The sequence below is a fragment of the Poecilia latipinna genome, unplaced genomic scaffold (assembly GCF_001443285.1).
Source record: "Poecilia latipinna isolate Pla-1442-1.1 unplaced genomic scaffold, P_latipinna-1.0 Scaffold288, whole genome shotgun sequence".
In the NCBI taxonomy this organism is placed as follows: Eukaryota; Metazoa; Chordata; class Actinopteri; order Cyprinodontiformes; family Poeciliidae; genus Poecilia; species Poecilia latipinna.
In genome coordinates this window covers 311307-325182 of record NW_015112904.1, presented here as the reverse complement: position 1 = coordinate 325182, position 13876 = coordinate 311307, and the positions used below count along the sequence as shown (strand labels likewise).

Below are 13876 nucleotides of genomic sequence, written 5' to 3'. Positions count from 1 at the left end.
GGTGAAAAGATCGGAATCAGGCCGTTCAGACTGATGTGAAAAAGCTGGATGGTCGCATCCGAGCCCCAAATCAAATTTGGGTTACATTCGTGTGAATGAAGCCTAAGAAGACCCTGATAAACATCGGTAGTTTTAACGCTTTTGTAAATATCCACTGGTTTCATTCAGCAAAAGTATTTTTCCCGTCTTTAAGAGTTTTAATTTGTTCAGAAATATTTAATTATTTCTATCTAGAAACATTGCTCGGAAACATCAAATAGAATAAAAACAAAAATCCCTTTTCGGATTTAAAAAGATGTTTGACCATGGATTAGCTGCTAGCTTCAGCCTCTGGGGATAACATATCTGTACCAACTCCAGGTAAGTCACTACCTGCTGACAAATTCTGAACATAGCTATTCTTTAAATGTTAATTATCACAATCCACTGTGAGACTAATCATTAGCACTAGCAACACGTCCATTAACTGCTGATACATACCATCAGAAATGCAGATAGACAGTTTAGCGCTCCAACCATCACTACATGTGACACGCACATCAGCCATTTTGGATTCTGAGATTGGGCTGGGTGAGGATCCAGTTCATTTGTCCTGCTTGTGTCTCAAATTCTGCCTTCCAAGTGGAAATGGACCACACAGTCAGTCAAAATGTCAAGTAAATGCTAAGTGAATTAAAGTGCAATAACACCTGCAGCCACTAGGTGCTTTTTCCTCACAATCTCAGACTTTAATCAGTCAAGCACTGACGAATGGTAGGTCAAACATATTTACTGTTTGACTCTCTTCTTCTCAAGCAAGTGATTGTCATAATTTTCCAGGGATTTTTAAGAATAAAAAATCGAACTAAAACCTCACATTTTTGTTCAATCTAGCTCCAAAACAGTTCTCCGTTTCCGCCATCATGTCTAATATAGTCACTTCTTAGTAAATACCCAGAAATTTAAAGTTAACATGGCCGTATCCATCTCTTCACACTGTTTTGATTTAACTCCAGTCTAACCAGCTGCTCACTGTAGCTCCCCATGGGTGTGATACCAGCTCCACATCTAAAACAGCAGGTGGGCATATTCCCCAAGTTTTTACAAGCACTATTTTTCTCCGGGTTAGCCAGCCACTCCGTGTTCTTTGTCCCCCAACATATCACTTCTTCTTCTCTCGCTTTAAGGTGCTGCCATTCAAATACAAAAACAATTAGAAAATAGTACAAATCCAAAAAGGAGTCAATTCAAATAAGAAAAAAAAAAACACGCGAGGGAAAAATAATTAGTCAGCGTTCGTCTATGTTACAAAATGGGGACGATTGGGGGCGAAACTCATAGCTGCTGCCAATAGCCGTGACATTTCTCAGAGTCCAGGACGCCGATTGCTTCGTGTGTGGAGGGAATTTACTGAGATCATTGGGTAAAAAAAAAAAAAAAAAAAAGGAAAGCTTTTACATATACATATAGAAATATCATGAGCTAAAAGGTGAGAAATCCTGCAGTCATGGCACACAGACTGACAACGTTGTGAGCAAAGGGGAGACCTGTGATTGGCTGAATCGAACCATGCCGGGTGGAGGACGCCTGAAGGCTTCTTGTACCTTGTGGTGGTGTGCTTCCTTTTCGTAGAACGTAAAAATCATCTTGGCGAGTGTGGTTTACCTCCCATGCCTCGTAGATAAATAGTGCACATCGTTAAGGGTTAGTGTTGACTGATTCAGCTTGTAGTGCAACTTTAAATCAAGATACGGTTTGGCATGGTCGCTTGCTTATTGGTGGCTGGGCAAGAGGAGCCAATCGGGTTTCGCTATGGGCAATGATGAGATCCTGGGCCGCTGTTCTCACTGGACGCTCATCGTCTCATTTGTGTTTTGGGTTCGTTGTGGGTAAAGTTTTTTGTAGCTTGCTGGACTGTTGATTGTTTTTTTCCTTAGCCATTTGTTTCACTATGCGTCCTTGGAAAGCAGGAGAAGCTGACCGCTCCCCCCACGTCCGCTTGTTGCTGCCGCATCGCTGCTGTGGTTCCTGGGTGTGAGGAGGCCCGCGTACTGCGTCCTCCTCCGCTCCATCTTCCTTCCAGCCTCCTTCCAGTCCATCCGTTTGTCTTTCCCTCTTCACCCAATTCAGGTCCTCCCCCTCCGACTGCGTGAATGTGTCCAGGGTTCCACTAGAAGTGTCATGCGACTGTAATTTCCTGCGTTGCTTGGTTATATTTCATATCAGATGAGACGTACTGTCTCAGGGCTGGTCGGCGGGTTGGTAAGACAATTATTGTCATCCTGCAAGTTGTTTCTCTGTTCTTTTTTTTTTTCTCATTTTGAATTGTAAAGAAAGATATCTATTTGCTGGTTTGTGCACAGATCTTGTCAGAGGAACCAAGACTGGAAGAGAAACAAAAGGGAAGGGGAAAGAGGAGATGCGGTTAGTTTTGTCTCAAATGCATTTGAAAATGTAAAAACAAGTAAAAACAAGGTAAAACATCTTAACTACTGAATGAATTGATTTAATAGTGAAAAAATGTTTTTTGTTGTCAAACATATTATAAATTAAGTACTTTGAACATACAACAAATTAAACATCAATTCAGGGGCAAAACTCTGACTGCTGGATGGCATCAAAGTGTTTCCAATACGATCTTTGGTATGTGTAGAATATGCATCAACAGGCTGTAGTGGTATTCATACGTCTTACTGCTGGATGATGGTATTAGGTGAATAAGTGACAGTAGTATACTAGGGGTGGACAGGGATGCATCAGGATCAAGATCCTTGGGTTCTTGCAGAAGTCCAATCATTTTCTGGATTAGTAAACACCTCATACTAAATGTCACAGTAAAAACAACACTTAATGTGGATGTTGTTACACAATAAAGACAATTCGAGGGATAGAATTTTTTTTTGTTTCAGTAGCTGTACTGTCATAAGTTTTGAGCAAACTTTTAAAATGCCACAAAAAAAAGAGAGAGAAGGCGAATTAGGCGTGATTGGTCTGCTGGTTTGGGGCAAATCAACCAGGTTACACAAATCAGGATTTTGTCAGATGTTAACGTTACACATGGCTGTAGTAAACAGGAAGTAGAGGTCGTAAACTATCAAGGACCACACATCTCAGGAAAATTGAGAGAGTCCTTCTCTCTGTGACGGAGGTTTAGACCAGGAACATTTTGTTAAGTGTGAACTTATTTGGCCTTCACAGAATTAACTCCTTTTTGCAAAACCCGAAAACCACTTTAAGGGAGTATAAAAACTTTCTTGCGAAATTGAGGAAATAGTCAACCTTTATTAATGCGACACATCAAAATGTACATAAAAAGATGGATACAAGTGTGGCTAGTGAGGGATCAAAAAACAAAATCATAGAAATGAGATGTGAAAATATTTTTTAAAAGGGAACTGAATTATCTCTGACACGTTGAGACGGGTTTATTATTCATTCAAGCTGTGATAGAGAACAAGACTTTAAGCAGATAACAGGAAGGCTAAGCAGAGTACACCAAAGTGGGCTACATTAACCAAAGTGCTTGCAATGGATTTTATTTAGAGTCAAGAAAGCTAAATCCCAATGAGTGCGTATATTTTTAGATTTTATCATTAAAAAAATGCTGCAAGCAATTTATAATTTCAATCCAGTTCATTTCCAGGTGCTGCACATTTACTAACACTATGCTGGATTTGGGGATAGAAGTCCAGTTGGTGTTGTTCTGTCTTACTGCAGCAGCAGCAGCAGCAGCAGGGTTGCAGCACCCTGACCCTCTGTGTCACTCACACCGTCTTCATGTCGGGTGTCTCCCAGTCAGCGTGAGCAGGGGGCAGAACTGGGTCACTGCTGCTGAAGTTGGCTGCCCTGCTTGGCCTGCGGGATCTGCCACCGACGGCTCAAGTGCCAACATTCTAAAAGTCAAGCCTTGGAAACTCCTCCGCTCCTCCGGGAAAGCGGCCCTTTTGTTTTGTTTGACTCTAATAGTCAATGCATGAATACAACCCCTTCCCCCTCTGCCCTTCTCAGCTAGCACACTCCCCGGGGCGGTGGGGGCACCGTCCCAGCGGGCCCATGGCATTGTAACTTCTCCCTTCTTAGTTACTCTGCCTTCCACCCATCTATCTCTTGTAAGCATCGCCTCTAAATCCTTGGCAGCAGACAGTGACCACCCTCTTTTCTTTCCCCGAATCCCTCTCCAGCAAAGCCCGTCTCAAATTCAAGATCAACCGGCTATGACATCATGTCTGGTCACCCGGGGTAACGAGACGGCCGAGACGTGACTTTGAAGCGGGCTGAAACTCGGGTTCCCTACATCTGGGTCTTTAAAAGTGGGGGCCGCCCAGGAGCGCTGTGGGGACCTCTGAAGGTAAAATAAATACATTTTTTAATCTTAAATTTTTTAGAATTTTTTTTTTCTGTTATTAAATCTTTTTTTTAATCTAAAATATGAGTAAGAATAATACTCAGAAATGTTATTTCTGATACTCATTTTCGACCGCAGCTCACAAGAAATGGAAAAGTTTCCAATAAGGACATTGCTGCAAAAACCACAGAAACTGTGGGAATAAAATAAAAAAAATAATGTGATTAATATAAAACATCACATGTTTTCTTATGATCAAAAAAACAGAATTGTGATGAAAAATTTTATTATCTGATAAAATTTTCCATGGTCATCTAAAATCAGATGATACAAGGCAGCATTTATGCTAAATGAATGTAATAATTATTCAACAATGATAAAAAAAAAACATTATAAAAATGTATGGTCCTTTACATATTTTGTATCATCGTCAGAGGTTAATGCTCTTTGGGGTCTGTGGCTTGGAAAGGTTTGGGACCCTGCTCTGTATATCGAGCATTTTTCTGCACTGTTTGGGATCTTGTTTCTTTTCTCTGCTGGTTGTAAAGCAGCACATTTGCCACTAGAGGGCACAAGAAGGCCACAGCTGGTAGCTGAAGCTGTCGGTGCAGCCTGACCTCTAGTCTCCACGTAGACACTTTCGCCCCAAACCTTTCTGCTGTTTTGTGGAGACCTGAGTTTTTATCCTGCTTAAACGTTCCAGAGTCCAAATTATCCCAGCTTCCCGTGTTAAAGACGTGTGGAATATTTGCAGTGTTCAGGACGTGCAAGTGAATTTCAGGGTAAAAAAAAAATACTGACGGGCAAATGAGTGAAAATGGGACAAAGAAGAGAAACTGAGAGGAGCAGAAATGAAAAGCAAGACGAAGCGAGAGAACGAAGGGCAGAGAAATAAGGGAGGGAATCCTGAGATGGTTTCCATGTGTCGAGGTGCGGGGCTGAGCTGGCTCCAGGCGGGTGTGGTTAGACACTAATGAGAAAAGTACTGGTGGTAATGGTGGAGGCACAAGGAGAGGGGGGGTGTGGAGCGGCGATGGGAAGAGAGCGCGGAAGGTGAAAGAGGCGAACAGTAAAAAGAGGAGAATTAAATATGAGCAAGGGAAGGCGAGCAAAGTTTGAGGAATGAAGTAGGTGAAGTGGAAAAGTAGGGGATTGGGTGGAGCAGGGAAAGGAAAAGGTAGAGAGACAGAAAGAGAAAAAAAGGCAGTGAGGGGAAAAGGGCCGTCTGCCTTGAGGGCAGGCTGCGTACATGCCAAATAAACAGTTGAGCACATATGGTAAACCACACACGTACAGTAAAATACAGATGTACAAATGCACACTCTGATGGTGCGCTGTGGGTTGGTGTAACTGGAGAGGTGGAGGAAACCCTGCAGCAGGTTTCACAGAGTGAGAGAGTAAGGAGCTCTGGCTCACATCCACTCACTTAATACGTTTCCTGAGTTTCACCAGTAATTACAGTCGAGGCAGATGAGCTTCCTCTTACGGTTTCAACACGGAGAGCGGTTCTGGGAGTGGATGTCCCTCACTTCTTACCTGTGTCTGCTGCGGGATGTTCAGAAAGTTGTTGTCCCGTGATCCGATGCCGACAAACCTGTTGGGAGCTGTGGCGCCTGGCGTGGAGTATGCTGTGGAAACAGAACACACACCATGCTGGACATAAGTGACCTTTCGAGTAACTGGCCCCGCAACGTCAAGTTCAATTCTGTCCAATTTGGTGTATTTATATAGAGCCGAGTTACAACAGATGTTATCTCCAGGCACTTCACAAAAACAGGCCGGAATCACTGTATGTAGTTCTACAGGTTACCGTAAAAACCTTGACTGTACAGTCCAATCACAGCCACAGTCAGATCCAACTACATCCAGCACAATTTGACCTTAATTATAAGACTGGATGATAAACATCCGTTCATCATGTAATGCCAAATACCAATGGACTGACTAAACCAACACTTTACACTTTACTAGCTAAGCTGATTCACTTAAACGTTTTTCACTCCAAGATTCCTGGGCAGCCTTGTAAATCTGCTATCTACCCTGCTCAGTTTTATGTCCACAATATCTTTACGCATCAGATTAGGACAAGTTTTAACAAGTTGTACTTTTTAACTTACAGAGTCAAAAATGATACACTGATCATGTATTGAGATGAAAATTTGGAGAGTAACATGAGTTTAACAACTACATTTGTAGGGGCAAAATAAATAATGTTACACATAAGATCAGTAGACGGTTACAAAACTTACTCGACTCAAATGTACCATTTTTACAGCTAATTTTCCTTCCTATTTTAACATATGACTTCAAAAAATTATTTTGAATCGCAAGCAGTTAAAATCATTTAGCACTAAATGTCTGTCCATCCATCCATCCATCCATCCATCCATCCATCCATCCATCCATCCATCCATCCATCCATCCATCCATCCATCCATCTTCTTTACACCCTTGTCCCTCAGTGGGGTCAGGAGGTGCTGGTGCCTATCTCCAGCTAACGTTCTGGGCGAGAGGCGGGGGCACTCTGGACAGGTTGCCAGTCTGTTGCAGGGCAACACAGAGACAAACAACCTTGCATACACACACTCACACCTAGGGGCAATTTGGAGAGGCCAATTAACCTGATAGTCATGTTTTTGGACTGTGGGAGGAAACCGGAGTACCCGGAGAAAACCCACCCATGCACAGGGAGATAGCACTAAATGTACTAAATAAAAACAGCTTTAAAAAAAACAGACATTGAGGGGGTTTATCTTAATGAATTTATTGTCAAAACACTATTGATTTAAGACACAAACAAAAAACTCAAAGATGAAAGTGATTTTGTCCAACTTTATATAGAATAGGTGTCAAAAATGTTCTGGATGTTTAAGGTATTTTTTTAAAGCTGCAAATACATTTCATGTTTCATTACTCTAATATTTTTCTAGAGCTAACCAAACCTGAACACTAAATACAAATTTTGCATTTTTCCAGACTATTTGAGAATGTGTAGGAACCACGGTTTCATGAATGTGTGAGAGGGCGATGTTTGTTCGTGGTAATGCTAATGCTAGTGCTGATGCTAATGCTTGTAAAACTAATTTAGCTTAATGACAAGAGAAAAAAAAATCTAAAGTTCATCAGAAAAACACAATTAGCAGAAGGAAAACTTACTAATTTAATACTATTTTGTTTCATCTCAACATAAACATTTATCCTTAATAAGAAGCTTAAAATATGCAACAAGATTCTATAGAAAGAAAAAATCCTATGGATAAATGTAAATGTATTTTTATTTGACAGGTTTTGAATGTTGTACACAATATGTGCTTTTCTTGTCTTGCCCGTTTTTCCACACAACCCAAGAAATTTCCGAACCCAGGCTGCTAGCTGAACCATCTCAGCTAGCTTCCATACCTTAGCAGAACTGATAGTTACAGATGGACTGTTGAGGTCAGAATAAAACTGGTAGTAGTGTAAAAAAATAGTTTTATTAAAATAGTTTTATGTAAAGGTATGCAGTCTGTTTCTGTCTGTAGGAATGCTGCTTCCTTGGTAAAAGTCTTAGAAAGACTATTTTCTTGTCTGTATGTTATAATGCTAATGCTAGGACTACATAAACCAAGATTAGAAAAAGAATTGCAAAAAATACAAACATTTTTTTTTTTAAAAAAAAGGACATCTAGTAGCTGTACAATTCCTCAATTTGAACTTTTATTTTATTTCGGAATAAAAATGTTCCCTACTTTCTGCAACTGCTGTCATCTTTGATAACCTAAGCTACTTGCTAGCTTTCCTGCCTTTAGCGTTTATCATAGGGCCACTGAGATCTTAGTACACAAAATAACAAACCTGGCTGTTTGTAGTGTTCGTTTTTCTCGAGCATTAAGTGTTCTGAGAATTAACAGTATTCAAGATATATGTTGCAGCCAGTCAAAATTCATAGCAGATGGTTTTATGTGAATACCTACAGTGTCTCTACTAGCATTAGGGTTGTCAGGACATCTGCATTAGCCTGCCAGAGAAGAAACCTGAGCGATACAGTCTTTCTTTTTAATGAATTCAAATGGTAATCTTTTATTTAACTTTTTTATTTACCCTCTCTCGTTCTCTGATGACTCTGGCACCATAAAACCCAGAATTGCCTGATTATACAGTGTGCGATACAACTAACAGCCCACCAGCTGATCCTTTTGCTGAGAAATCTGGTGTCCATTTAGTACTCCAGTCATAAAATGTCATCTCTGCTTTTGTTTCTTTATACTCAGATACACCGTGGCAAACTTTACAGCACCACGAACGCAGCGTTAGCAGTCATTAGCTAACATCTGGAAGTCATCAGCAAATTGCACAGTTCTCCATTTATTCTCCATACACCACAAATTTATTTCACTCTGACGGACACTATTTCTCTGAATTCTTGGCCCCTTCTTTCTCTCTGACACTTCTTAGAATAACTCTAAAGCTGCGGTCTTCTGTGCGCTCCTGCATTTTACCTTTTAGATCGCTGTAGCAAAAAAAAAAAAAAAAAAAAAGAACCCACATATGAAGACAAACTTCTCCTGCTCTCTTTAAAACTATTATATTTCTAGCCTCTGTTTTTAAGATGGACAAACCACTAATAAACTATCTCTTTCCAAGATAATTAATTGACTTATAAAATTGTTATATATAATTTGGATTTTGGTAGAAAGATGGAGACAAAAATATAACACACCATAAATGTTGTATTGAGTATGCAAATAAGCATATTTAGGCATAAGTGAGCATAACTCCAACCAATAAATCTAAGTGCATCCATGCATAGAAAACGCAAAGCTTGCACTTTGCTGTTACCTCAGTGGCATTAAAACAGGAAATGGCTTGAGGCGAATTTGTAGGGCTAGTCTGGAAGGGGTTAGTTAGCTAGTCAGGCTATCTGCTCAGGTCTGCAGCCGGTTGATGGGCAGACATACTGTACTTCTCATAGTTTTGTTTTTAAAAAGTCTTTGGCATCCTCACCATGACTGTCTGTGTTTTTCTTGCCCAGAAATATTTCCAAACCTACAAATTTGTCTCTTTTGGTAAACAAGGGCAATGTCTAGTGGCAGTTTCAGCCAGCTGAGTATTACTGTACAGCAACAAGTCGGAGAGGAGCACCACATAATTCTCAATGTTACACACAACCAGAGACAACCCAGGTCACTCCAGTGTTTTAATCTCCATCTGATTAAAACCACTCTGAACTGTTGGGTTGCTATGATGGAAAAATTGAGTAATTTTCAAACCACAACTTTTTGAAACCTTGAAACACCTTGACGACAGTAACCAACCCATTTCTAATTTTAGCATCTCATTTTACACATTTCTGTCAACATTTCGTACCGTCCTGAGAGAAGCCTTTCAAATATCCAACAGATACAAACGCACTTGCAGATGATTGACAAAGAGTTAATCTCTGGAGTCTAAGGATCAGAGTTATAAAACTCTGATCTATGTAGATCAGACTTTTATAAGAGTTACAGATTGCAGCTTCACATATTTCACAAATATGACTTTAAAAATAAAGCAATAACACATGTAGAAAACAACATCTGTTAAATACCGTAACTACTATTTATTGACTACTTAGGGTATTTAACTAGTTAATAAATAAGCTAAAAATTAAAATTAAATGAGACCAATAACATCAGTGAACTTGGTTCTAATTAAGTACTGCTACGCATATCATTGAGGTCAGTGAAACCCAGTGGAAATGTTTGTCATAATCTGATATGCAAACTCAGATCTCCCTGGGTGACAAACTCTGCACTGAGAGACGGAACACAGCTGAATCCTGACGCTGAGGATCAGTCGGGGATATTTAAAACCAACTGGCATCAACGTCTCTGACAAATTTAGGGCAGTTTGAGGTTCCCCCACGGACTCCAGAGACCTAAACTTACTGAAGGACTCAGGGAAGCTGTGTGCAGACTTTGTGTGGTCTGTTTGTGTGCAGGAAAGGGAGGAAGGACAGCAATGAGAGACACAGGAAGGAAGGTACAGTATACATCCATGTGTTTCTAAGAATTGAAATAACATACAAAAGACATTAAAGACTTGCAGACGCTGACTGGGGGTGAGGAAGGGGAGGAAAACACTAGCTTTGAAGAAGAGCTAAAAGTTAGAAAATAAAAGAAAAGGTGCTCCATCCAGTGCCCCTCTACCGTAAGACTGGCAGACATATTTCTGTCATCACTCCCTTACCTTAAAAGCTTGACTTATTCTTCCTGTTTCACACTCACCAAGCAAAGGGATCCACAAAAATTCCACTAACGTCCCAGTTTCTGCTTTGGAGTCCATATAACATAACTGCCCTAAATTTGTGCCCTTCTGGAGACAACAAGTCAGCACTCGAAATCAGACAGTTTGCCGATGAGTCCTTTTAGGGAGGAAAAGAGGAAACAGTGCAGCAATGACGCTTTCGAAGCATGACACGTGGAGTGGCTTCAACTTGTGGTGCCACCACAACTCAAGGGGCCTAATAAAAAGCCATGTGGAGTGCCACACATGTCTGTAATGACACATAGTCAAAACCTCTGAGGGCCTGGGACTGCACCTTATTTTCTCTGCTGGTTTCCAAATTCTTCTGCAAGGAAGGGAAAGTGAGATGCTGGAAACACAATTACGGCACGAGGTCGGAGGAGGAACAACACGACACTGGTCTTTTGTCACTAGAGGGAGGTTTCTCTCTTTTCTTTTCTTTTTTCCTGTGTTACTTTGCAAACGGTCTCTGCAGGGTCACTTACACGGAGATGCGGGCGAGGAGAGTCCGCCGTCAGGGGGCGTGCTGTTGGGTTTAGAGTCGGGCATGGGGAGGGGCACTGGGCGGGCCACTGGGGGAGGTGGAGGCAGCAAGAAGGAGCCTGGCATTTTGCTCTGGCCGCTCCCGTTCGGCTGCGGACAACACAAATAGGGTCAAGAGGGCGGCATGCGACAACCCGCAGACACGGAATGGAAAAGGGGAGCGGCTCAAGAAGGCCGGGCCCAAAATATAAACAAATTCATGACGGAAGGAGGAAGAGATGGGGAAAAAAAAACTAAGGGAATGAGGTATGCGGACGCCATCTTTAATGAGGGTGTGAAAAATAATAGCCACCACAAGAAGTGATTTGGTGTGGGACCAGGTTCCGCCGAGGCGGTCCGTGTTGGGTGAAGGAGGTTGTGGAGGCAGTGAGAGAACTCTTTGACTGGGCTCATCCATCAGATGGCAAGAAATCAAAAGCATGGGAGAACACTCGTCTACACAATCACAACACCACCAACCAACGGTACCAAATCCCAAGCAACCAAACGGCAACTGAAATCAGAACAGCTAGAGATGAAGACAGTAACACGATGACACAACACAGGACTGGTGTGCTCGACTTGAAGCGTGCCGTGACTGAGTCCCTCTCGTGCTGATGGTTGTAAGCTTCTGAGGGGAGGGGTTGGGTGGAGCAAAAGAAAGAAATGGACAAGAGGAAGAGTGGGGAAGACGTTGGGGTCCGGAGCAGGAAACGGCAAAAATGACACCGACAAGACAATACGAAGATTTCTAGACCAGCTGACTGAACCAGTGTCTGGTGTGTTGTGTTTGTGTCTCTGGTGGTGTGAGTCCTTGTGATGTGAGAGGTAATTGGTGGTATCTTTGTTTTTCCATCAACCTGCCTGCGTGCTTTTCTGTGTTTCAGGCAGCTGCTGCAGGTAGCGGCGTCCCTCCTGCCTTACCTGTCCGGCGGCCTGCCCTGAGCCATCCGCACAGACGAACTGCACAAATTCCTTCAGGGGGTCCTGTCCGGGGTGGTGGTGGTATCGTATGGTGGGGTGGGTGAAGTAGGGGCTAGACTGCTGGATGATGGAGGGGGACGGGAAGTGCAGGGCCGAGGCTGACGCACGGGGACTCCCTGCGAACACAGATATCGGCATTAGTCGGACAGAGGCCGGGAAGGATAAAATAAAGATGCGAGAGACAGATGCACCCGTTAAAATGAAACACAGAGATCAGGTGATGAATGAGTGACAGCAAGAATGACACAAACTGTTACAGATGTGTTTTTTTCCAGTGAGATATATGAAAGTATATCAATACTCCTGAATATAAACAAGACAACATTTAGATTATGGTGCGCTTAAAGCCACACATTTCACATTCCACTTGATCCAAGAGCAACTTCAGCACACACACTTCATTAAAATCAACTATAGAACATCTGGATAATAACTTTTTTGTTAAAAAAGATTTTTAAAAGTCATAAAAATTCAGAAACGCAAGATCAGGCATCATGATTTGGTGATGACAGCGTGTGACGCCAACAGGTAGGTTCAGGGACCACGCAGTTGGTGTGTACCACTCAGTTCAACTATAAGCTTAATCCGTCTTTACTGTCTCTGTGTGTGTATAAAAAAACACAGAATAATGGGGGCCAATTAGTCTGTTTGCTAACTGTTAGAATATCTAAATGCAATTCACTGTGTCAGTGTTGGAAAAGTACGTTGATAAAAGTACCATAGTTGCTAAATATATTTAAATGAAAACCGTTTTTGTTTTGGCATCTTAAAAATATGTTTTTTGCAACAAAACACTGTACTTTGAATGTGTGTGCGATCTACAATGTGCCAAGAGTTGGTTGATTCCTGACTCCTCAACATAAGGCCTATATCTATCAGTAAACCTGATTTGTATTAAACCCCCCTGTACCCTGTTCGAGCCCACCAGCACCTTGCTCCGGGCTGCCTGCTCCAAAGTGAAGTCATCTTCCTGCTCCTATAGTCTACCATACTAATCCCTTTACAAACTGGGAGAGGGCCAAGTGCAGGGGGTATGTGGGTGGGTTCAAAACAGGAGGAGAGGAATGGTTGGGACAGAAAGGATACAGCTCTTATCTCCCTCTATGACTTTCCTCCTAATCTCCCCTTTTCCCCAAAACCCCCCCAACTATCACAAAATGGGAATGCTTTATTTATGAGTTCTTGTACATTTAAACCAGCAGCGATAAAAAGACAGAAATGACTTTTTCAGTCTCATACAGCAAATCAGAACTAAAATCTAGAGTGAAAGATGAAATTAACAAAATGGGAGGAGGAATAGAATAAGTAGCAGAAAGGAAGACATTTTTATTCCCTTCTAAAAAATGTGGGTAAGATGAGGGGAAACATCCAGGAGGAGGAGAGAATATTTTATCAAGACTTTGATTTGGCCATATGTATGTAAATTCTAATCGAAAAAGAAAAGGAAAGCATCGTAAAGCATTGTACAGGAGTTTGTGACTGTGGCCAATCACAGTAGACAGGTGAACATGTACTGATGAATCGGATACAATATCATAGAGAGAGAGGTGTTCTTCAAAATCGACTTCACGAGTAAAGAGTACAATTTAATTTAGTCAAGTTACTTTGCTTAGATTGAAGCCACATTTGAAGTGAGGCGTTTTTTCAGTTTCTTGTAAAATCAGAACTTAGGGTTTCAATTTGGGCTCACACTCCAGTTCAATAGGTGGCGATAAAGCACACTGAAAGCTGTTTGCCAACTGCCAGTAAAAATAAAAGAAGAAGAACCAGCAGTGTATGTAT

At 41.6% G+C, this 13876-nt stretch overlaps 1 protein-coding gene across 18 annotated transcripts in view; it reads right to left on the bottom strand.

The window, feature by feature from the left end:
- The window catches only part of nfixb (nuclear factor I/Xb), a 197180-nt gene continuing 183304 nt past the window's right edge, over nt 1-13876 (bottom strand). For 14 of the 18 annotated variants that reach the window (XM_015034116.1, XM_015034119.1, XM_015034122.1 and 11 more), the window contains 4 exons: nt 12035-12210; nt 11074-11221; nt 5861-5952; nt 1-2363 (listed from right to left, as the gene is read on the bottom strand). In XM_015034116.1, coding sequence (XP_014889602.1) covers nt 2349-2363; nt 5861-5952; nt 11074-11221; nt 12035-12210 — 431 coding nt within the window. In that variant the 3' untranslated portion in view covers nt 1-2348. The remainder of the gene's footprint in view (nt 2364-5860; nt 5953-11073; nt 11222-12034; nt 12211-13876) is intronic. The other 4 variants (XM_015034129.1, XM_015034134.1, XM_015034132.1 and 1 more) reach the window with 1 other exon arrangement.